This window comes from Mugil cephalus, chromosome 11, assembly GCF_022458985.1.
Source record: "Mugil cephalus isolate CIBA_MC_2020 chromosome 11, CIBA_Mcephalus_1.1, whole genome shotgun sequence".
Taxonomy (NCBI): Eukaryota; Metazoa; Chordata; class Actinopteri; order Mugiliformes; family Mugilidae; genus Mugil; species Mugil cephalus.
Genome location: NC_061780.1, coordinates 26,778,874 through 26,804,424, shown reverse-complemented (window position 1 = coordinate 26,804,424; position 25,551 = coordinate 26,778,874). Strand labels below are relative to the sequence as shown.

Here is a 25,551-nt window from a genome sequence, read left to right as displayed (position 1 = left end):
TCTCACCGCCGCCCCCTCGCGGCCATGCACGACATCACACGCTGCCCCGTGTTTCAAGTAACAGGAATTTATTTCACCTTCTCTCTCATTTCATTCATTCATAGATAGATAGATAGATAGATAGATAGATAGATAGATAGATAGATAGATAGATAGATAGATAGATAGATAGATAGATAGATAGATAGAATTGCAGTTTTATTTTTTATCCTTCAAGAAATTTGGAGGGATTGTTTATTAAATATGATTTTACTTAGTTTTCGTTATTTATTTTTTATTCGTTTTTTATGCTTACAGGAAATTGTTTTTTGTTGTTGTCTACTGTTTTCTATTGTTAAACAATCTTAGTGAATTACTACTACTTTAGTATAAAGTGTATCCGCCCTCGGGGGCTCTTAGGTCTTTTACTCTTATTGAAAACTTTGCTGTTCTAATAAAAAAAAAAAATGAAATTAAATAACATAAATAAGATAGATGAAATAAATACATACGCTTCCTGAACTTGGTGGATTTCATATTTGTTCTCCACCTTCCATGAAGATATGCGCGCTCCCGCGGCCGAGGACGCGCCTCCTAACGGGCAGGTGAAGCGTCCGTGGGAGCAGCGAGTCTCCGTTATCCCGGTCACATTCAGGAATACATACCAGAATACTTGGAGGTAATTAACGGAAACAAGTGGACGGATTTCAGCCGAGCGCCTGGAGGTAGAAGATGTTTTAAGAAATGACATTTGTGTTTTTCGTTTCACGTAAGTTTCACTTTTGCAGTTTTACTTCCTTTTTACTTCCGCCTAAGATGGTAAATGGTCTTGCTCTTATACAGCGCTTTTCTACCTACTCAAAGGTACTCAAAGTGCTTTTACAGTCAGAGACACATCCACCCATTCGCTCACACTATATAAATGTATAGATCTTACATATTTTAGTGAATCCCGCCCCTATAGCTGCTGAGCCAGCAGGTCATGAGCTCACACATATTAGACACTAGCTCTGTCAGATTCCTGCACTTACCTGAGACCCTTTTGTTTTTTGGATAAAGTATATTGATTTCCAAGGGTAAATTCTGTTCCATTTGTTCACACACAGTAATGTGTACAGTTGGAGGCTGCAGCCTCTGGGGCTGAGAGGGATGATAAGACACAGCTGTGACCCTTCGAATCCCAAGCTGTGCCTCTCACCACTACTCCACAGCCCCCTGTTTAGTGCCCAGGTAAAATCCAGACAAACGCTCTGTGTTGTTTTCGTCAGCAATGACGATGACAAAGTTATTTTGTTGACGCCTGTCAGGTTTGTGGAGATGGGTTGGTCACAGGGAGTGACATAAAACTAAAGAGGGAGAAGAGTACGCCCCAAAATGGATCAGAGATGCATTTGAAAAGTTGATTTTCTTTGAAAATTTTGTTCCAGATGTTGTATTTTGGCATTATGTTGAAAATACGTACACTTTTATTCAGGTGGTGTATGTTCTGTTTGTTTCATGTCCCCTTTAATCTCCATCAGGTTGGGAGTCCTTGGCCTGAGAGACGTTGAAGAACCCTGCCATAAAGTAAATCATTATATTTCATGTCAGGTTAAAGGTTTGGTTTAGGTCAAAGACCTCCTCCAATTAAAGCTGTGTTTTACTCATTGTCTTTAGAGGTTCTCAGTCATGGGAGTCCACTACTGTCATTAAGTTTTAGATTTAGGGGGGCACATACTGATCTCCTGGTTTCTGATGCCATGATTTATATCTGGTCCTACATGTCCTGTGTGACACGTTCTCATCATTTTCCAGACAGAAACAATGACAACTGAGGAGATCCTGGTTGAAACGCTGGATGAGCTGAGTCCTGAGGACTTTGATCAGTTCAAGTTGCTCCTTCACACAGAAGGTTTATCATTCATCACATCGGAGCGACTGAAAGAAGCAAACACAGAGGATGTAGTGAAGCTGTTGTTGGAGTTGAACAGAAAAGACTGTGTGGAGGAGACCAGGAAGGTTTTATTGAAGATGGAGAGGACTGATCTGGTGCAGAGGTTGTCAAGGATCGACTCAAGAGCCAAAGGTAAAGCAATAAAATCACTATAATAATATACAGAAGGTCTTTATATGAAAATCTCTTCTGTTATAAACCTTAATGAACCCTGATGTTAAATAATTCCTCTTAAGTCTTTCTTTCTACTTTCAGAGCAACAGCAGATTCCACTGAGCCACAGAGTGAGTAGTGTCACATTGATCCACTTCACTCAGTACAACTTCAATTCATGGTAAACACATCTAGAACAAATACAGGTTCTAATTTTCCTCCCATGTTCTCCAAAGAACAACCTGAACCATGGATCCAGGAGGAGCCACACTCACTTCTTTCTGTTTAATGTTTCAGCTTCAAATGTTAAAATAAAAGTCTGAATAAAACCTAAAATATCTGAGGCCCCAGAGGGAGGTCTCCTACTGCCAAAGAAAACCTACCACATCGCCACTGCCGTAGTTTAAACTTCATCAGCCCCCTCCCAGATAGAGGTCCATATATGGAACTGTTACAGAATAATAAACCTGTTTATGAAGATTAAAACGGACAATAATGAATAATAGAACTAAAGACATGGACACACAAACAGGTTTACTGTGTTTGATTATTTGAACAGTGTCGTTAGTGAATTAAACTTTGCTACATTTTCTTATTTCTGAAACATTAATGAACAGAAAGTGACTTCACCTTTGACCCATGAACATGTCCTTTGAATTTACCAGGTGGAGTTGATGGTGTCTGTTATAGAGCTGCTCCTGGAAACACTGGCTGATCTGACTGACATCCAGCTCAGAGACTTTCATTATCACCTGGATGAAATTCATCCTTTCAGATCTGACTTAGATTGGCCATTAACAGTGATGGAGGACTTAAACTTGCAGGACACAGTGTTTACTTTGGTTCAGAGTTTTGGTCAACGGTCTGTGAATGTGACCATGGAGGTTTTACAGAAGATGGAGATGACTGATCTGAGGAAGAGGCTGTCAGACAGCAGCTCAGGACGCACAAGTAAGACAACTAAGACAAAAACATGTTATAATCTGTCTCATTAGCTGTGATAGAGGAGGTGTAATTATAATTTAGTACATTTTTACAAAGCCACATTGTCTGATTCAAAGAGTTGATGGTTGTTAAATCATTTGTCATTTGTCTCCTCAGAGAAACATTCTGTGGACGAACACCAATCTGCACTGATCCAGAAGGTGAGGAACGTGACTTCTGTCTGATTCAAATCAGCTTTCATTCAAAAGATGCTTCAGTGTTTGGAAACTCAGTGAAAAAGCTTCAGCATAGAAATTAAAGAAAAACATCTTTAATACAATGAGGTTCCAACCACTGTTGGCACTTGGATCCATAGTAAAGGAAAAGGAACCATTGTTTGGTTTGTAGTTTCATTGATGAATTTACAAATGGGTCAGGACCTTGTGAGAAGTTACAGACACGTTCATGATCATCTCAACAGATTAAACATCCTGAATGTTCTGACTGTTCCAGGTGGCAACAATGGCAGCTGTCAAACAGCTGCTTGTGGAAACTCTGGAACATCTGCCCTATTGGGAGCTTAATAGGTTCATGGTCCACCTGCAGAGTATAGTCTACCAGAGGAATCCCTCATACGTCCCAAGGACAGACATTGGGATGAATTACACATCATTAAGTTCAGATATACTGGACATGATGATGGAGGAGCTTGGCCTACAGTCTTTGGAGGTGACCAGGGAGATTTTAGAGAAGATGAACAGGACTGACCTGGTGCAGAGGTTTTTAAAGACCAGCTCAGAACTCAAAGGTAAGACACACAACTGCTGTACATGAATCTGCATTAAATCTAGTCTTTCTCTCTTTGATTTCCATATTGTCACTGAGTTATTTACATCAACACAAAATACTTTGACATCCAAAATCACTTGTGCAAACAATTTGGTGAAGTGTCACCAGTTTTCAGCTCCATCTTAGACTTCACTCAACATCTTGTTCTACTTAACCTGTTGCTGTTAGACCAGCGCTACGTCGTAGAACATGGTGATCAGACAGAAAGACATGTCCAGTTACTTCCTTCTTTCCTGCTCAACTAGATTATTCTGTCTCTACTTCCTCCTTCTTCTTGTGACATAGATACCGTCTCATATTCATAGCATCACTTTAACTACGCTGAATCTTTGACCATTGAATAGAGATGAATCCTTTGTGTTTGTATTTCTTCCATGAACCAGTGTCACCAATTACTAACATGACCTGATCTTTGTTTCAGCTTCGAGTGCCTCAGCTGGAGCAGCTGGTGGAAACCTGACGACAGGAGGTAGGTGTCCAGGAAGAGTCCAGAGTCCTGAAGGAAACGGTGGAAGCTGCTGATTCCCTTGAATCTTCTAAGTTGTATTCGTACTTTCCTCTTTCCTTCTCTACTTCTGTACTTCTGTCTCTATACTTCATTCTTTTTTCTACTTCCTCCTGTCCTTTTTCTACCTTCTCCTTTTCTTCTTTCTTTCCATCTGTAGTTCTTTGTTATATTTTCTTCTTTCTCGTCTGTCTTCTTTCCTCCTTTTCCCCTGTCTTTTCTTCTCTAATTGTACGGACGGACGGACGCTTCATTCATCCCAAACTGGGAAATTTAACAGTTGCAGCAGCAATGTACAGTCACTCAGCACCATACATACCATATAACAGGAACACAAAAATCTACTATTTACACATTATTTACAAGAGTATGGAATAAATGAGTTGAAAAAAGTGAATAAAAAGGAGGGAGAAGAAATAATGTCATTATCTGTCACATACGAATGAGGAATTAAACAGGCGTATGGATTGAAGCAGGAAAGATGTCCTGTAGCGTTCTTTGTCTGAGTCTCTTGGAGAACGAGCTCCGTTGTCTGTCTATCATCTGGTGGAGAGGGAGGTCAGGATGATCCATGACTGATAACAGTTAGTTTAGTGTCCTCCTCTCCACCACCACCTCAAACCTTCCTGTGTGCAGCCAATGACAGAGCCAGCCTTCCTGAAAGCGTCACCAAAGTGTCACCGATCAGACGCCTTTCCTCATCAGGAGGGAGTTTCACTCTGTTGCCGTTGGAGACAGCTGCTACAAAACTTTCTTTTGTTCTAGTTCCATCAATTTCTACTTAAACTTCAGATCAGTCATACTTTTTACATATATGGAAATACTTGGTAATATCTGATGCTTCCTACATCTGCAGATTGTAATGACGTCACTGCTGAACAGGTTTTAGTGTCTGGTTGAGATTAAATCTCTTCTGTTATAAACCTTAATGAACCCTGATGTTAAATAATTCCTGTTAAGTCTTTCTTTCTACTTTTCAGAGCAACAGCAGATTCCACTGAGCCACAGAGTGAGTAGTGTCACATTGATCCACTTCACTCAGTACAACTTCAATTCATGGTAAACACATCTAGAACAAATACAGGTTCTAATTTTCCTCCCATGTTCTCAAAAGAACAACCTGAACCATGGAACCAGGAAGGGCCACACTCAATTCTTTCTGTTTAATGTTTCAGCTTCAAATGTTAAAATAAAAGTCTGAATAAAACCTAAAATATCTGAGGCCCCAGAGGGAGGTCTCCTACTGCCACTGAAAATCTACCAATTCAACAAATGATGAACCTGTTTGAACAGAAAGTGACTTCACCTTTGACCCATGAACATGTCCTTTGAATTTACCAGGTGGAGTTGATGGTGTCTGTTATAGAGCTGCTCCTGGAAACACTGGCTGATCTGACTGACATCCAGCTCATAGACTTTCATCATCACCTGAGTGGAATTCATTCTCTCAGATATGACTACATGTCCAAATTGATGAAGCATTATACAGACCTACAGGACACAGTGTTAACTTTGGTTCAGAGGTTTGGTCAACGGTCTGTGGAGGTGACCATGAAGGTTTTACAGAAGATGAAGATGACTGATCTGATGAAGAGGCTGTCAGACAGCAGCTCAGGACCCACAAGTAAGACAACTAAGACAAAAAGATTATATAATACCAAGAAATATACTATATGCAATAGTAATATTCATGTATTGAGAAGACACTTAATTTGTTATTCAGTGTTGTTGGAGAGGGAGGAAATGCAAAGATTATGTTAAATGTAATTTTTAGTGACTAACAGGATTCATTGCTGTGCTTTCAATCACATTAAAGCCTTTCTTTTCTTTTTATTATCAGAGAAACCCCTGGATGAACATCTGTCTGCTCAGATCCACAAAGTGAGTGATGTGTCTTTAGTCTTTTAATCAATAAGAGGCAGATTCATACATTTCTATGAACATTTACTATGAATTTTCCAGGTGGCAACACTGGCAGCCATCAGAGAACTGCTTCTGGAAACACTGAAGGATTTGAGTGAACAGGAGCTCAGTAAAGTTCAGTGGCTGCTACAGTTCACCTGCTTCCAGAAAAACCTTCCACAACTATCAGTGACTGGAGACTCAGCAGCTGTAGTGGATCAGATGATGAGAACATGTGGCCAACAGTCTTTGGAGGTGATCATGGAGGTCCTCATGGACATGAACAGGACTGATCTGGTGCAGAGACTGTCAGAGACCAGCTCTGGACCCAAAGGTATGAAAGAGAAGATTGATGCAACAATAATCTGAGACAACCTAACAAATAAATGTGTTAAAAAGCAACTGAAGAGACGTCAGGAAAAAGTCTCAAAGTCTTTCAACCCACAGTCTAGGTCTTTGTCCTTATGAGCCATAACTGCTCATGTTTTAGTCTCATCTCGTTTGAAAACACATCAATATACCTTAAAAGTAATTCTATACCTCCCGACCCCATCATCTCCTGAAGAGCAGCTGTGTTCTCTTTAGTTCAGAACCAGCCGTTCATCTCTTCATAGCTTCTCTTCCATGCAGTCCACCATGTTCAACCACCATGTTCTACAGACCTTTAGGCTTTTCAGTGTCCACCACAGCTTGTCCTACGTGCATGGAAAGGGTCAAGGTGCAAATCTACATGTCACTGCTGGATGTGTCTAAATCCAACACACTGGTCTTTTGAATGAGTCCTTTCATGTTTGTTTTCTCCTCAGTGAAACACAGTGTGGATGAACATTGGCCTGCACTGATCCAGAAAGTGAGTAATGTCACATCAGGCTGCACCAAACACATCATTCAGGTTCAGGTAGTTACTGACTTACAGCGCAGGAATTCTGCTTTCTTTCCTTTTTATTTGAAAGCCATTGATCACCTGCTGCAGTCACCCCAACAAAAATCTTGACAAAAATCAATTACTTTAAAATCTCACCCATACCAAAGCCAGAAACACCTCACACAGATGTCAGTAACAAAATCTGAACATACAAACGTGACATAAAACTATTGTATCCAACATTACAAAAGTATTAGTACTAGTATCACCAAAGAACAAAGTTGAAAATAAAATAAAAGTGCAGTTATGTCATCACTTACATCAAAAAACAAACGTACAGAAAATAATGAACTGCTGTTTCAGTCATTTGCATTAAAGCAACACAAAACAACAAAGCACATGTATTTGTCAAGGCAGGTGAGCAAGTGAACTTTTTTCTGTTTTAGTATCTGTAATGAGCCTTTTTTCCACTGCACAACTCTTCAAACCTTTTGGGTAAAAAGTAGAGCGCGCCCACACTTTGAAAGCGCTGTTAGAAGGTGATGTTATATCAAAGTGACTTCACCTTTGACTCATGAACATGTCCTTTGAATTTACCAGGTGGAGTTGATGGTGTCTGTTATAGAGCTGCTCCTGGAAACACTGGCTGATCTGACTGACATCCAGCTCAGACGCTTTCATCATCACATGAGTGGAATTCATCCTCTCAGATCTGACTTAGATTGGCCATTAACAGTGATGGACGACAGATTTTCCTTTATGTTCTCATTGATGCAGCATCATACAGACCTACAGGACACAGTGTTTACTTTGGTTCAGAGGTGTGGTCATCAGTCTGTGGAGGTGACCATGGAGGTTTTACAGAAGATGGAGATGACTGATCTGATGAAGAGGCTGTCAGACAGCAGCTCAGGACCCACAAGTAAGACAACTAAGACAAAAACATGTAATAATCTGTCTCATTAGCTGTGATAGAGGAGGTGTAATTATAATTTAGTACATTTTTACAAAGCCACATTGTCTGATTCAAAGAGTTGATGGTTGTTAAATCATTTGTCATTTGTCTCCTCAGAGAAACTTTCTGTGGACGAACTCCAATCTGCACTGATCCAGAAGGTGAGGAACGTGACTTCTGTCTGATTCAAATCAGCTTTCATTCAAAAGATGCTTCAGTGTTTGGAAACTCAGTGAAAAAGCTTCAGCATAGAAATTTAAAGAAAAACATCTTTAATACAATGAGGTTCCAACCACTGTTGGCACTTGGATCCATAGTAAAGGAAAAGGAACCATTGTTTGGTTTGTAGTTTTATTCATGAATTTACAAATGGGTCAGGACCTTGTGAGAAATTGCAGACACGTTCATGATCATCCCAACAGATTAAACATCCTGAATGTTCTGACTGTTCCAGGTGGCAACAATGGCAGCTGTCAAACAGCTGCTTGTGGAAACTCTGGAACATCTGCCCTATTGGGAGCTTAATAGGTTCATGGTCCACCTGCAGAGTATAGTCTACCAGAGGAATCCCTCATACGTCCCAAGGACAGACATTGGGATGAATTACACATCATTAAGTTCAGATATACTGGATATGATGATGAAGGAGCTTGGCCTACAGTCTATGGAGGTGACCAGGGAGATTTTAGAGAAGATGAACAGGACTGACCTGGTGCAGAGGTTTTTAAAGTCCCGCTCAGAATTTAAAGGTAAGACACACAACTGCTGTACATGAATCTGCATTAAATCTAGTCTTTCTCTCTTTGATTTCCATATTGTCACTGAGTTATTTACATCAACACAAAATACTTTGACATCCAAAATCACTTGTGCAAACATTTTGGTGAAGTGTCGCCAGTTTTCAGCTCCATCTTAGACTTCACTCAACATCTTGTTCTACTTAACCTGTTGCTGTTAGACCAGCGCTACGTCGTAGAACATGGTGATCAGACAGAAAGACATGTCCAGTTACTTCCTTCTGTCCTGCTCAACTAGATTATTCTGTCTCTACTTCATCCTTCTTCTTGTGACATAGATACCGTCTCATATTCATAGCATCACTTTAACTACGCTGAATCTTTGACCATTGAATAGAGATGAATCCTTTGTGTTTGTATTTCTTCCATGAACCAGTGTTACCAATTACTAACATGACCTGATCTTTGTTTCAGCTTCGAGTGCCTCAGCTGGAGCAGCTGGTGGAAACCTGACGACAGGAGGTAGGTGTCCAGGAAGAGTCCAGAGTCCTGAAGGAAACGGTGGAAGCTGCTGATTCCCTCGAATCTTCTAAGTTGTATTCGTACTTTCCTCTTTCCTTCTCTACTTCTGTACTTCTGTCTCTATACTTCATTCTTTTTTCTACTTCCTCCTGTCCTTTTTCTACCTTCTCCTTTTCTTCTTTCTTTCCATCTGTAGTTCTTTGTTATATTTTCTTCTTTCTCGTCTGTCTTCTTTCCTCCTTTTCCCCTGTCTTTTCTTCTCTACTTGCACGGACGGACGCTTCATTCATCCCAAACTGGGAAATTTAACAGTTGCAGCAGCAATGTACAGTCACTCAGCACCATACATACCATATAACAGGAACACAAAAATCTACTATTTACACATTATTTACAAGAGTATGGAATAAATGAGTTGAAAAAAGTGAATAAAAAGGAGGGAGAAGAAATAATGTCATTATCTGTCTCATACGGATGAGGAATTAAACAGGCGTATGGATTGAAGCAGGAAAGATGTCCTGTAGCGTTCTTTGTCTGAGTCTCTTGGAGAACGAGCTCCGTTGTCTGTCTATCATCTGGTGGAGAGGGAGGTCAGGATGATCCATGACTGATAACAGTTAGTTTAGTGTCCTCCTCTCCACCACCACCTCAAACTTTCCTGTGTGCAGCCAATGACAGAGCCAGCCTTCCTGAAAGCGTCACCAAAGTGTCACCGATCAGACGCCTTTCCTCATCAGGAGGGAGTTTCACTCTGTTGCCGTTGGAGACAGCTGCTACAAAACTTTCTTTTGTTCTAGTTCCATCAATTTCTACTTAAACTTCAGATCAGTCATACTTTTTACATATATGGAAATACTTGGTAATATCTGATGCTTCCTACATCTGCAGATTGTAATGACGTCACTGCTGAACAGGTTTTAGTGTCTGGTTGAGATTCAATTTCTTCTGTTATAAACCTTAATGAACCCTGATGTTAAATAATTCCTCTTAAGTCTTTCTTTCTACTTTTCAGAGCAACAGCAGATTCCACTGAGCCACAGAGTGAGTAGTGTCACATTGATCCACTTCACTCAGTACAACTTCAATTCATGGTAAACACATCTAGAACAAATACAGGTTCTAATTTTCCTCCCATGTTCTCCAAAGAACAACCTGAACCATGGATCCATGAGGAGCCACGCTCACTTCTTTCTGTTTAATGTTTCAGCTTCAAATGTTAAAATAAAAGTCTGAATAAAACCTAAAATATCTGAGGCCCCAGAGGGAGGTCTCCTACTGCCACTGAAAATCTACCAATTCAATAAATGATGAACCTGTTTGAACAGAAAGTGACTTCACCTTTGACCCATGAACATGTCCTTTGAATTTACCAGGTGGAGTTGATGGTGTCTGTTATAGAGCTGCTCCTGGAAACACTGGCTGATCTGACTGACATCCAGCTCAGACGCTTTCATCATCACCTGGATGAAATTCATTCTCTCAGATATGACTACATGTCCTCATTGATCCAGCATTATACAGACCTACAGGACACAGTGTTTACTTTGGTTCAGAGGTTTGGTCAACGGTCTGTGGAGGTGACCATGAAGGTTTTACAGAAGATGAAGATGACTGATCTGATGAAGAGGCTGTCAGACAGCAGCTCAGGACGCACAAGTAAGACAACTAAGACAAAAACATTATATAATACCAAGAAATATACTATATGCAATAGTAATATTCATGTATTGAGAAGACATTTAATTTGTTATTCAGTGTTGTTGGAGAGGGAGGAAATGCAAAGATTATGTTAAATGTAATTTTTAGTGACTAACAGGATTCATTGCTGTGCTTTCAATCACATTAAAGCCTTTCTTTTCTTTTTATTATCAGAGAAACCCCTGGATGAACATCTGTCTGTTCAGATCCACAAAGTGAGTGATGTGTCTTTAGTCTTTTAATCAATAAGAGGCAGATTCATACATTTCTATGAACATTTACTATGAATTTTCCAGGTGGCAACACTGGCAGCCATCAGAGAACTGCTTCTGGAAACACTGAAGGATTTGAGTAAACAGGAGCTCAGTAAAGTTCAGTGGCTGCTACAGTACACCTGCTTCCAGAAAAACCTTCCACAAATCCCACCCAGAGAATCAGTGACTGGAGACTCAGCAGCTGTAGTGGATCAGATGATGACAACATGTGGCCAACAGTCTTTGGAGGTGATCATGGAGGTCCTCATGGACATGAACAGGACTGATCTGGTGCAGAGACTGTCAGAGACCAGCTCTGGACCCAAAGGTATGAAAGAGAAGATTGATGCAACAATAATCTGAGACAACCTAACAAATAAATGTGTTAAAAAGCAACTGAAGAGACGTCAGGAAAAAGTCTCAAAGTCTTTCAACCCACAGTCTAGGTCTTTGTCCTTATGAGCCATAACTGCTCATGTTTTAGTCTCATCTCGTTTGAAAACACATCAATATACCTTAAAAGTAATTCTATACCTCCCGACCCCATCATCTCCTGAAGAGCAGCTGTGTTCTCTTTAGTTCAGAACCAGCCGTTCATCTCTTCATAGCTTCTCTTCCATGCAGTCCACCATGTTCAACCACCATGTTCTACAGACCTTTAGGCTTTTCAGTGTCCACCACAGCTTGTCCTACGTGCATGGAAAGGGTCAAGGTGCAAATCTACATGTCACTGCTGGATGTGTCTAAATCCAACACACTGGTCTTTTGAATGAGTCCTTTCATGTTTGTTTTCTCCTCAGTGAAACACAGTGTGGATGAACATTGGCCTGCACTGATCCAGAAAGTGAGTAATGTCACATCAGGCTGCACCAAACACATCATTCAGGTTCAGGTAGTTACTGACTTACAGCGCAGGAAATTCTGCTTTCTTTCCTTTTATTTGAAAGCCATTGATCACCTGCTGCAGTCACCCCAACAAAAATCTTGACAAAAATCAATTACTTTAAAATCTCACCCATACCAAAGCCAGAAAACACCTCACACAGATGTCAGTAACAAAATCTGAACATACAAACGTGACATAAAACTATTGTATCCAACATTACAAAAGTATTAGTACTAGTATCACCAAAGAACAAAGTTGAAAATAAAATAAAAGTGCAGTTATGTCATCACTTACATCAAAAAACAAACGTACAGAAAATAATGAACTGCTGTTTCAGTCATTTGCATTAAAGCAACACAAAACAACAAAGCAAATGTATTTGTCAAGGCAGGTGAGCAAGTGAACTTTTTTCTGTTTTAGTATCTGTAATGAGCCTTTTTTCCACTGCACAACTCTTCAAACCTTTTGGGTAAAAAGTAGAGCGCGCCCACACTTTGAGAAGCGCTGTTAGAAGGTGATGGTTATATAAAAAGGGACTTCACCTTTGACTCATGAACATTTCCTCTGAATTTACCAGGTGGAGTTGATGGTGTCTGTTATAGAGCTGCTCCTGGAAACACTGGCTGATCTGACTGACATCCAGCTCAGAGACTTTCATCGTCACATGAGTGGAATTCATCCTCTCAGATCTGACTTAGATTGGCCATTAACAGTGATGGACGACAGATTTTCCTTTATGTTCTCATTGATGCAGCATCATACAGACCTACAGGACACAGTGTTTACTTTGGTTCAGAGGTTTGGTCATCAGTCTGTGGAGGTGACCATGGAGGTTTTACAGAAGATGGAGATGACTGATCTGAGGAAGAGGCTGTCAGACAGCAGCTCAGGACCCACAAGTAAGACAACTAAGACAAAAACATGTTATAATCTGTCTCATTAGCTGTGATAGAGGAGGTGTAATTATAATTTAGTACATTTTTACAAAGGCCACATTGTCTGATTCAAAGAGTTGATGGTTGTTAAATCATTTGTCATTTGTCTCCTCAGAGAAACTTTCTGTGGACGAACTCCAATCTGCACTGATCCAGAAGTGAGGAACGTGACTTCTGTCTGATTCAAATCAGCTTTCATTCAAAAGATGCTTCAGTGTTTGGAAACTCAGTGAAAAAGCTTCAGCATAGAAATTTAAAGAAAAACATCTTTAATACAATGAGGTTCCAACCACTGTTGGCACTTGGATCCATAGTAAAGGAAAAGGAACCATTGTTTGGTTTGTAGTTTTATTCATGAATTTACAAATGGGTCAGGACCTTGTGAGAAGTTGCAGACACGTTCATGATCATCCCAACAGATTAAACATCCTGAATGTTCTGACTGTTCCAGGTGGCAACAATGGCAGCTGTCAAACAGCTGCTTGTGGAAACTCTGGAACATCTGCCCTATTGGGAGCTTAATAGGTTCATGGTCCACCTGCAGAGTATAGTCTACCAGAGGAATCCCTCATACGTCCCAAGGACAGACATTGGGATGAATTACACATCATTAAGTTCAGATATACTGGACATGATGATGGAGGAGCTTGGCCTACAGTCTTTGGAGGTGACCAGGGAGATTTTAGAGAAGATGAACAGGACTGACCTGGTGCAGAGGTTTTTAAAGTCCCGCTCAGAATTTAAAGGTAAGACACACAACTGCTGTACATGAATCTGCATTAAATCTAGTCTTTCTCTCTTTGATTTCCATATTGTCACTGAGTTATTTACATCAACACAAAATACTTTGACATCCAAAATCACTTGTGCAAACATTTTGGTGAAGTGTCGCCAGTTTTCAGCTCCATCTTAGACTTCACTCAACATCTTGTTCTAAATTAACCTGTTGCTGTTTTGACCAGCGCTACGTCGTAGAACATGGTGATCAGACAGAAAGACATGTCCAGTTACTTCCTTCTTTCCTGCTCAACTAGATTATTCTGTCTCTACTTCCTCCTTCTTCTTGTGACATAGATACCGTCTCATATTCATAGCATCACTTTAACTACGCTGAATCTTTGACCATTGAATAGAGATGAATCCTTTGTGTTTGTATTTCTTCCATGAACCAGTGTTACCAATTACTAACATGACCTGATCTTTGTTTCAGCTTCGAGTGCCTCAGCTGGAGCAGCTGGTGGAAACACGACGACAGGAGGTAGGTGTCCAGGAAGAGTCCAGAGTCCTGAAGGAAACGGTGGAAGCTGCTGATTCCCTCGAATCTTCTAAGTTGTATTCGTACTTTCCTCTTTCCTTCTCTACTTCTGTACTTCTGTCTCTATAGTTCATTCTTTTTTCTACTTCCTCCTGTCCTTTTTCTACCTTCTCCTTTTCTTCTTTCTTTCCATCTGTAGTTCTTTGTTATATTTTCTTCTTTCTCGTCTGTCTCTTTCCTCCTTTTCCCCTGTCTTTTCTTCTCTAATTGTACGGACGGACGGACGCTTCATTCATCCCAAACTGGGAAATTTAACAGTTGCAGCAGCAATGTACAGTCACTCAGCACCATACATACCATATAACAGGAACACAAAAATCTACTATTTACACATTATTTACAAGAGTATGGAATAAATGAGTTGAAAAAAGTGAATAAAAAGGAGGGAGAAGAAATAATGTCATTATCTGTCACATAACGAATGAGGAATTAAACAGGCGTAATGGATTGAAGCAGGAAAGATGTCCTGTAGCGTTCTTTGTCTGAGTCTCTTGGAGAACGAGCTCCGTTGTCTGTCTATCATCTGGTGGAGAGGGAGGTCAGGATGATCCATGACTGATAACAGTTAGTTTAGTGTCCTCCTCTCCACCACCACCTCAAACCTTCCTGTGTGCAGCCAATGACAGAGCCAGCCTTCCTGAAAGCGTCACCAAAGTGTCACCGATCAGACGCCTTTCCTCATCAGGAGGGAGTTTCACTCTGTTGCCGTTGGAGACAGCTGCTACAAAACTTTCTTTTGTTCTAGTTCCATCAATTTCTAATTAAACTTTAGATCAGTCATACTTTTTACATATATGGAAATACTTGGTAATATCTGATGCTTCCTACATCTGCAGATTGTAATGACGTCACTGCTGAACAGGTTTTAGTGTCTGGTTGAGATTAAATTTCTTCTGTTATAAACCTTAATGAACCCTGATGTTAAATAATTCCTCTTAAGTCTTTCTTTCTACTTTTCAGAGCAACAGCAGATTGCACTGAGCCACAGAGTGAGTAGAGTCACATTGATCCACTTCACTCAGTACAACTTCAATTCATGGTAAACACATCTAGAACAAATACAGGTTCTAATTTTCCTCCCATGTTCTCCAAAGAACAACCTGAACCATGGAAACAGGAGGGGCCACACTCAATTCTTTCTGTTTAATGTTTCAGCTTCAAATGTTAAAATAAAAGTCTGAATAAAACCTAAAATATCTGAGGCTCCAGAGGGAGGTCTCCTACTGCCACTGAAAATCTACCAATTCAACAAATGATGAACCTGTTTGAACAGAAAGTGACTTCACCTTTGACCCATGAACATGTCCTTTGAATTTACCAGGTGGAGTTGATGGTGTCTGTTATAGAGCTGCTCCTGGAAACACTGGCTGATCTGACTGACATCCAGCTCAGACGCTTTCATCATCACCTGAGTGGAATTCATTCTCTCAGATATGACTACATGTCCTCATTGATGCAGCGTTATACAGACCTACAGGACACAGTGTTTACTTTGGTTCAGAGGTTTGGTCAACGGTCTGTGGAGGTGACCATGAAGGTTTTACAGAAGATGAAGATGACTCATCTGATGAAGAGGCTGTCAGACAGCAGCTCAGGACCCACAAGTAAGACAACTAAGACAAAAAGATTATATAATACCAAGAAATATACTATATGCAATAGTAATATTCATGTATTGAGAAGACATTTAATTTGTTATTCAGTGTTGTTGGAGAGGGAGGAAATGCGAAGATTATGTTAAATGTAATTTTTAGTGACTAACAGGATTCATTTCTGTGCTTTCAATCACATTAAAGCCTTTCTTTTCTTTTTATTATCAGAGAAACCCCTGGATGAACATCTGTCTGCTCAGATCCACAAAGTGAGTGATGTGTCTTTAGTCTTTTAATCAATAAAAGGCAGATTCATATATTTCTATGAACATTTACTATGAATTTTCCAGGTGGCAACACTGGCAGCCATCAGAGAACTGCTTCTGGAAACACTGAAGGATTTGAGTAAACAGGAGCTCAGTAAAGTTCAGTGGCTGCTACAGTACACCTGCTTCCAGAAAAACCTTCCACAAATCCCACCCAGAGAATCAGTGACTGGAGACTCAGCAGCTGTAGTGGATCAGATGATGACAACATGTGGCCAACAGTCTTTGGAGGTGATCATGGAGGTCCTCATGGACATGAACAGGACTGATCTGGTGCAGAGACTGTCAGAGACCAGCTCTGGACCCAAAGGTATGAAAGAGAAGATTGATGCAACAATAATCTGAGACAACCTAACAAATAAATGTGTTAAAAAGCAACTGAAGAGACGTCAGGAAAAAGTCTCAAAGTCTTTCAACCCACAGTCTAGGTCTTTGTCCTTATGAGCCATAACTGCTCATGTTTTAGTCTCATCTCGTTTGAAAACACATCAATATACCTTAAAAGTAATTCTATACCTCCCGACCCCATCATCTCCTGAAGAGCAGCTGTGTTCTCTTTAGTTCAGAACCAGCCGTTCATCTCTTCATAGCTTCTCTTCCATGCAGTCCACCATGTTCAACCACCATGTTCTACAGACCTTTAGGCTTTTCAGTGTCCACCACAGCTTGTCCTACGTGCATGGAAAGGGTCAAGGTGCAAATCTACATGTCACTGCTGGATGTGTCTAAATCCAACACACTGGTCTTTTGAATGAGTCCTTTCATGTTTGTTTTCTCCTCAGTGAAACACAGTGTGGATGAACGTTGGCCTGCACTGATCCAGAAAGTGAGTAATGTCACATCAGGCTGCACCAAACACATCATTCAGGTTCAGGTAGTTACTGACTTACAGCGCAGGAATTCTGCTTTCTTTCTTTTTTCATTTAAATGTAATTGATTACCTGCTGAAGTCACCCCAACAAAAATCCTGACAAATTACAAATTACCAAAGCCAGAAACACCTCACACAGATGTCAGTACCAAAATCTACTATTGTATCCAACATTACAAAAGTATTAGTACTAGTATCACGAAATAACAAAGTTCAAAAGAAAATAAAAGTGCAGTTGTGTCATCACTTGCATCAACAACCAAATGTACAGAAAATAATGAACTACTGTTTTAGTCATTTGCATTAAAGCAACACAAAACAACAAAGCAAATGTATTTGTCAAGGCAGGTGAGCAAGTGAACTTTATTCTGTTTTAGTATCTGTAATTAGCCTTTTTTTCCATTGCACAACTCTTCAAACCTTTTGCGTAAAAAGTAGAGCGCGCCCACACTTTGAAAGCGCTGTTAGAAGGTGATGGTTATATCAAAGTGACTTCACCTTTGACCCATGAACATTTCCTCTGAATTTACCAGGTGGAGTTGATGGTGTCTGTTATAGAGCTGCTCCTGGAAACACTGGCTGATCTGACTGACATCCAGCTCAGATGCTTTCATCATCACATGAGTGGAATTCATCCTCTCAGATCTGACACAGTTTGGCCATTAACAGTGATGAAGGACTTGAACTCGAAAGTACGAGACATTGGTCATTACATGAGTGGAATTCATCGTCACATGAGTGGAATTTATCGTCCCAGATATGACTTAGATTGGCCATTAACACTGGAGGGGAAAGACCCACAGGACACAGTGTTTACTTTGGTTCAGAGTGTTGGTCATCAGTCTGTGGAGGTGACCATGAAGGTTTTACAGAAGATGAAGATGACTGATCTGAGGAAGAGGCTGTCAGACAGCAGCTCAGGACCCACAAGTAAGACAACTAAGACAAAAACATGTTATAATCTGTCTCATTAGCTGTGATAGAGGAGGTGTAATTATAATTTAGTACTTTTTTACAAAGCCACATTGTCTGATTCAAAGAGTTGATGGTTGTTAAATCATTTGTCATTTGTCTCCTCAGAGAAACTTTCTGTGGACGAACACCAATCTGCACTGATCCAGAAGGTGAGGAACGTGACTTCTGTCTGATTCAAGACGGCTTTCATTCAAAAGATGCTTCAGTGTTTGGAAACTCAGTGAAAAAGCTTCAGCATAGAAATTAAAGAAAAACATCTTTAATATAATGAGGTTCCAACCACTGTTGGCACTTGGATCCATAGTAAAGGAAAAGGAACCATTGTTTGGTTCGTAGTTTTATTCATGAATTTACAAATGGGTCAGGACCTTGTGAGAAGTTGCAGACACGTTCATGATCATCCCAACAGATTAAACATCCTGAATGTTCTGACTGTTCCAGGTGGCAACAATGGCAGCTGTCAAACAGCTGCTTGTGGAAACTCTGGAACATCTGCCCTATTGGGAGCTTAATAGGTTCATGGTCCACCTGCAGAGGATAGTCACCCAGAGGAATCCCTCATACAACCCATTGACAGACAGTGGTATGAGTTTCACCTCATTAAGTTCAGATATACTAGACATGATGATGAAGGAGCTTGGCCTACAGTCTTTGGAGGTGACCAGGGAGATTTTAGAGAAGATGAACAGGACTGACCTGGTGCAGAGGTTTTTAAAGACCAGCTCAGAACTCAAAGGTAAGACACACAACTGCTGTACATGAACCTGCATTAAATCTAGTCTTTCGATCTCATACTGTCACTGAGTTATTTACATCAACACAAAATACTTTGACATCCAAAATCACTTGTGCAAACATTTTGGTGAAGTGTCGGCAGTTTTCAGCTCCATCTTAGACTTCACTCAACATCTTGTTCTGCTTAACCTGTTGCTGTTAGACCAGTGCTACGTCGTAGAACATGGTGATCAGACAGAAAGACATGTCCAGTTACCCTGTGGTTGGTTAACATGACATGATTTTATTTTATTTCTGTGTCTCAACAAGAACCTTCATCAAGTTTGGATCCTGAAGGAAGTGTTAAGGTAATCCCTTACATTCATCCATGTGTTCATGTTATTATTGTTCTATTAATTTCTTCTTTAATGTGATGTTACCAAGTTAAAATCTGCCCTCACGTGCACAATTTCCTCTGCAGCAGGACTCCAGGAACTGGACTAAAGTTGAACCTGTGGTGAACAGAACTGATGAAGCCAAGGCTCCGACTTACAGGTAAAAATGTTACACTGTGAGTTAGACTGAGATCTTTTTATCTGATATCACAGTAACGCCATATTTTATTTATCAGATATAACTACTACAATACTGATGTTGATTTGTGTGGAATTATCTTGGTGTGTCATAGTGTCTATGTCAGGTCCCTTTATTGAGGCTCACTCTGCAGGAAATATTGAAAAGAACAATAAACCTCTAGACTGCGAGAGAAGTCATTAAACAGAGACAAAACACATTTAGTAAAAAAGTACAATCATCTCAAAAGAGAAGATCCATCGGCTCTAGCGTCAGTATCTGGACTATTCCAGAGAGTTTAATCTGATTGTTGGTTGGTGGTCAGAGCCTGGGAATCATCATTGTTCAGTAGAAAAGAACTCAACAGACCCTACAGAGCTAATGCTAATGTATAGCATGATACCAGCAGCTTGTTTCTGCACATATAGACCTTTAAAAGTAAACCAGGTAGAATTTAATTAACGTTGTTCTCTAAGTGGATGTTAGTGACATTTAGCAGTGGTTAACATCACAGCGTGAAGGTTGTGGCTAATTTAGTGTTTTACCTCAGATTCAATCGACTACTCAGAAAATAGTTGATTGGTTCATTAACTGAAACAACAATTATTTGCTGCAGCCCTGAATAAAATGTGAGCCTGCCATGTCCCTTCATGAGTCCATACAGTGTAACGTGTCTCAAACCTCAGTCTACAGTCTGAAGCAGGACACTTTGAATGTGCTGTGTCTGGTCTGCGCTGGGTCTGTGAGGAGAAGGCCAGCCTTAAGTACCACTTCTGTTCTTGGGAGGGACACATGGAGTGGATGGAGCATATGCATTACATGCCTGCAGGTTCCTTAATGGACGTCACAGTCATGACTGGGAAGTTAAAAGAAGTCTACCTGCCACACTGGATTTGCATCGGTAAGAGAACATGAAGGAAGGAAGTCAAACGTGTTTAGTACATTTGTGATGAAGACTTTCTCACTGTGTCTTTGTGCATTTTGTGCAGACGACATCCCAGATATACTGAACCAGTTTGCAGTGCTTCACGTAAATGACTGTGGAGATGAAGTGGAAGAAGTGTCCGAGGTCACAGCATCACACGTCAAGTTAAAGGAACCGATTTTCTCCCCGAGGGCGGTCCTGATGAGAGCTGGCTTACCCGTGAAAATCAACTGTAACGTGTTGATATATCAGACCAACACAGCTTTCCTCACTCTGCATGTTTATCTGATCCCACAGGACGGCGGTCTGAAACAGGTTATCATCTTATTGGTCTTGTTATAAAACATGAGGTGTTACTGCTGCTTCCTGTAGCATTTGACCATCTTTTTATTTTGTGTTATTCTCTACAGACAATCACCCAGGAGGAATTATCAGAGGGGGGTTGCAAAAAAATCCGAAAGCCAAAACCAGAGAAATCTCTAAAAATGAAAAGTTTTTTCCTCCTGACAGCAGATGTGGACGGTGCAAGAATCACTCCTCCTGTACGGTTTGAACGACTCTTCTCTGGTTTGAAATGTCTCCATCACAGATCATTAGATTGTTGTTGTTTTTTTCAGGAGGGGTTAAAGCTCAGATATGACACTGACCCAAACTTCTTTGAGGTGCACATTAAGAATCCAAACAGAGACTTCCAGCTCAACCTCACTCAGAAAAATGAGCTCCAGTCAGTTTGGACGTGTTTTGTACAAGAAGGTTAGTTTGAAATGAAACAGGAAAGAACATGTGTACTCTGCCTGAGAACCTAAAGAATCATATGTCAGTGTGTTTCTAGTGATAGATGGTGGTTTGTGGTAACAAAAAATAAACTGAGGCTCTCCACCAACAATCCCTTCATCTCTCTCTACAACCACCAAAGTGCACCATCTTTAAACTGGATCTGTGCTGACCACCACCTACTGCAGAAAACACTGACTCTGGATATTATCTCATAATTTCTACTCCAGAGAACCTCTCAGATCCTTTCAGACCAGCTCCTTGTTCATCTTCTCTTCTCTACCTTCTCTCCTTGTTTTTCAGGTGATTACCAAAGCCCTTATCCTCCACAAGGTGAGACATGTCACATGTTGTCTGGACATGCAGTGTTTCCCAATCATTCTTGAGCCATGGCACATATTTCATATTAGAAAAAGTTCATGGCACACCACCAAAATAAAAATGTCACAAAAAGTAATGAAATAATGATCATCTACTGTCAATCCACTCACTATTTACTTACTCAGTGTGAAATCTACTTACATGGTTATGTTTCATGTGTCACATAATTAACGTGGCGTAGTGTTTGTGACCAAGTGTACCGTGAAGCACACCTCCTCCAATCGTACGGGGCCAGGGAAGCGTACCATACTGAAACATGTTAGAGTTGCACTCACACTAGTGACAGAATCCAGACTTTAGGAGGCAAACGTACTTGGGCACGTAATGATTACCTACTGTGAGTGCATCCTAGAGTCTTTCATATATACTGGATCATGGAGGCTTTTCTCCATACACCAAGCAAAACAGAGTCGACTATGTTCCCTGGTAAACGTGCTTAACAATCCTTTCCGGTTTCTGAGGAGGAAGTGGAGCATAGCATAAAGTCAGCTCAAGGGGACCCCAGTAGAGACCTTCCTTTGGGAGAATGCCTCTTCCCACTTCCAACACTCAATCCAAGCATCCCTTTCAACGTTGCAGACTTCACGTTTGAGGAAGTGAGGGTAGTTGTGAGACAGGCATGTGCCGGTTCAGCTTCTGATCCATCAGGCACTTACTTAGATCTACAAGAACTGCACTGCTGAAGAGATTGTCGATGCTGCTCCGCAGTCTCTGGACGAAGAAGCAAGAACCCTGGCTTTGGAAACTAATGGAGGGTTCCTTCATCCCCAAAGAGTTGGCAAGGAGAAGCTTGCTGGAGGCACCAAGAAATCATTGGCACGATATGTCAGGGGCGCCAAGGCCTTGGAAACTACAGTGCCAAGAGTTGGAACAAGGCTGATGCTAGAAGAAGAAGGGAGCTCATGGTGCAAAGGGTCCTGAGGACAGCTGAGGTGGACCGCCATATTAAAGGGGTGGGGCTGGCCTCCAAGGCCCCTGGATGCAGTAGGATGAGGCACTTTGAGGTACTGACCAGGTGCAAGCTGAACTTTCTTCTGCGCGCCATTACCTACCTCTTGCCTTCTACAAACAACCTGAAGATTTGTGTCAACGAAGAGGATGCATCCTGGAGCCCGTTTGGAGTCTCTCCACTTTGGACCATATTTTGACTAGATTGTTCAAGCCCTCATGGACATTGCTAAATGTACAGACCTGCAGACAGTCAGTGCCAACAAACATCAATCACCACCACTCACATTCATGATCTTCTAAACACAGGGAAGCAAAGTAAATAGACCTAGTAACCCAGCATACATCCTGCATCAAGACAGTCACTGCTTTTCGTTTCTCTACGTCCTTCTTTCCTTCTCTACCACTTCCTTTCCTTGTCTACTTTCTTCTTCTTTCTCTATGTTTTCTTTCTTTCCCTACTTTCCTTTCTTTCTTTATTCCTCCTTCCTCCTAATTGGGACGTAGATACTGTCTCATATTCATGACATCGCTGTAACTTTGAAACGTGTCCAAACATTTATACTGAATCTTTAACCAGTGAATAGAGATGAATCTTTGTTTTTGTTTATTTCTTACTAACATGACCTGATCTTTGTTTCAGCTTCGAGTGCCTCAGCCGGAGCAGCTGGTGGAAACATGACGACAGAAGGTAGGTGTCTAGGGAGAAGTCCAGAGTCCTGAAGGAAACGGTGGAAGCTGCATGTTATAAAATGTAAAGAACAACTGATACTTTGGAGGAAGATGCAGATTTGCAGACGATCAAGTCCGTCCCTTTGTTTTTATTTCATGATCACTTTCATCTGTATCGTTTAAAACCAAACGAAAGAATCAAGATCAGAATGACTTCATGTCACCAGCGGACCTCAGCAGTCTCCACAAGGATCATCTCTGCTCCTTTTTCCAGGCAAACACTTTGTGGATGAACATCAACTGGAGCTGATCAGAAGAGTGAGCAACATCAAACCCATTTTGGACGAGCTCCTTGTCAAAGGAGTTATCCAAGAAGAAGCGTATGCTACAATCACAGCTATGTCGACCTGTGAGGACAAGATGAGGGCGCTCTACATTGGTCCACTCAAAGCTGGCGTAGCCTGCAAAGACGTCTTCTATGAAACCCTTAAGACACACGAGAAATATCTCATCACCGACCTCAACAAGGGCCAGTGATCGTACATTATCAGACACGTGATGAGGTTTAAAACTTGATGCATCAAATGTTTCTCTGTCATTTTTATTTCCATATGAAAAAACATCAGTGGATTTTTCCACTGTTGAACATTTTTTGAACATTTTTTAAAACAGCTTCTTCTTGCACTATGATACATTCCTATCGCTGCTGCGCTTTATATTGTACTTTTATCTTATTTCATTGTAATTTTATTACATTGTCGTGAATGAAATTTCGTTCTGTATACACCCTGTGCATAAAAAATGACAATAAAGTTAGTCTAAGTGTACTTCCTCTTATCTACTTCAGTTTCTCTTTCTCTTCTTCCTTCTCTGCTTCTTCCTTAACTTCTCAACTTCTTTCCCATTTTCTCCTTCCCTTGTACTTCCTACTTCCTTCTTCTTCTTTGCTTCCTTCTTTCCTCCTCTACTACTTCCTGATCTCCTGCCCAGGAGGGCTGTACCTAAATCCACCTCTGCCAAGGTTCATCATGCTTCTCTCTTTTTTTATATAAGGCGAAACTTGAACTCCTGTCTTCCTACGTTAATTACATGGTTAAGAGCTGGTCCTTACTGTCTCTGTAAGTACTTAGATCTTTTTACTTCTTGTCTGTCTTTTGTCTACGTTCTGTGTCATTGTGTAACTGTGTTTTGTATTTGCTGCTGCCTATCATGAACAGGACTCACTTGAATAAGATATTCTTAATCTCAATGGGAGCTTCCTGCTGAAATTAAAGTTAAATCATAAAAAAAAATCATATTTCAATCAAATATTTCTCTTCCTCCTTATTTGTGAACCTGTCTTTTTAATCCTCTCTTATTAAACAGTCACCATCCATTTCTTTGAACCTGTTGCCACCTGGGTCTTTTTACGTTACAACCCTTTACCCCTAAGGGACGGGGTCCTAACACCAAGTCCACAAATCTCTCTCTGGGCCCATGTGGGACACACACCAGCCTAAATGACTACACTGTAAAAAAAAAAAAAAAAAAAAAAAACGTAAAAAAATCGTAAATTTCTGGCAGCAGGGGCGCCATAAAAAATACCGTAAAATAACGGAAAATTACTTTATCATAAAAATACAGTTATTTTTCGTATTTAAAATACCGTTTAAAACAGTTTAAAACAATTAAATCACCTAAAAATATAGTAAAAAAAAATGTTGTATCACGAACAATAATGCTTAAATTTACAGAAATGTGCTGTTATTAATCGGTTTTAATGACGTTATTTTATGGGATTTTATTTAGTTTGATACTTGCCTTCTGCCTTCGTCCTTCCTCCAGCCTCGACATTAGCTGCAGTTTGCTCCAAGTTTCTGTGACCAAACGGGAACAGCCGCGTGGTGGTTGTTGACCTTGTTAAGCCGAATGTCAAAGACAGATGTTCAGTGTCCCAACAGCCAATGGCAGGTCTTCTTCTTCTTCTTCTTCTTCTTTATCAGGAATTATTTACATCATGGGGATTTATGCGGAAAGAAATATAGAAAAATTATCCATCCTCTGCAGCCAGGAGCACTTTTTGGCAGCCGTTTCCAGAACAGATGCCTTCAAGGACTTTATTATTTTATTGGCAGTTGGCAACCAGCTTGAGGGTGCGTTACCGCCACCTACTGGACTGGAGTGTGGGAAGTAGGTTGCAGATAAAAAAAAAAAAAAACAATAACTGACTCCTGTCAAAACTTTCCTGTTTCCTTTGAAAACCCCACGAGACTCTTGATGTAAAGGATACTATGGCTTTCTATATTGAACATTGCTTATTCTGCTGTTTTCAGTACTTCCCTTTCTGCCTCATACTTCCTGCATTCAAACAGAACATGCTGTACAGATTCACATTTGTCACAATAATCA

At 40.6% G+C, this 25,551-nt stretch overlaps 1 protein-coding gene across 16 annotated transcripts; it reads left to right on the top strand.

The window, feature by feature from the left end:
- The first annotated feature begins 172 nt into the window (after positions 1-172).
- LOC125015984 lies at positions 173-24,653 on the top strand. Of its 16 annotated transcripts, none has more exons than XR_007113651.1 (39): positions 243-748; positions 1,086-1,209; positions 1,500-1,545; positions 1,774-2,044; positions 2,168-2,196; positions 2,731-3,016; positions 3,167-3,210; positions 3,503-3,797; positions 4,260-4,307; positions 5,324-5,352; positions 5,685-5,967; positions 6,184-6,224; positions 6,306-6,579; positions 7,052-7,095; positions 7,711-8,032; positions 8,183-8,226; positions 8,520-8,814; positions 9,277-9,324; positions 10,337-10,365; positions 10,698-10,980; positions 11,197-11,237; positions 11,319-11,604; positions 12,077-12,120; positions 12,740-13,061; positions 16,233-16,273; positions 16,355-16,640; positions 17,113-17,156; positions 17,735-18,131; positions 18,282-18,325; positions 18,618-18,912; positions 19,221-19,258; positions 19,372-19,445; positions 20,150-20,364; positions 20,453-20,703; positions 20,799-20,930; positions 21,006-21,141; positions 21,466-21,495; positions 22,008-22,547; positions 23,135-23,179. XR_007113651.1 is itself a non-coding variant. In XM_047598130.1 (39 exons), the coding sequence occupies exons 4-39, from the start codon at positions 1,783-1,785 to the stop codon at positions 23,698-23,700; spliced, it is 5,604 nt and encodes a 1,867-aa protein (XP_047454086.1). In that variant the 5' UTR covers positions 244-748; positions 1,086-1,209; positions 1,500-1,545; positions 1,774-1,782; the 3' UTR covers positions 23,701-24,649. The 16 variants fall into 16 exon arrangements, 15 of the variants coding, with proteins under 15 accessions (XP_047454098.1, XP_047454097.1, XP_047454096.1 ...); XM_047598130.1 differs by lacking the exons at positions 12,740-13,061; positions 22,008-22,547 and adding exons at positions 15,734-16,016; positions 23,438-24,649 and having other exon boundaries at positions 244-748; positions 23,135-23,182; XM_047598128.1 differs by lacking the exon at positions 22,008-22,547 and adding an exon at positions 23,438-24,649 and having other exon boundaries at positions 245-704; positions 23,135-23,182.
- The last annotated feature ends 898 nt before the right edge of the window (positions 24,654-25,551 follow it).

Coding starts and splice junctions, on each gene's coding strand:
- LOC125015984 (XM_047598129.1), top strand. CDS start 1,783: ATGACAACTGAGGAGATCCTGGTTGAAACGCTGGATGAGCTGAGTCCT. Junction 8,815..9,276: donor GTCCCGCTCAGAATTTAAAG/GTAAGACACACA, acceptor TCTTTGTTTCAG/CTTCGAGTGCCTCAGCTGGA. Junction 20,365..20,452: donor GCCACACTGGATTTGCATCG/GTAAGAGAACAT, acceptor CATTTTGTGCAG/ACGACATCCCAGATATACTG.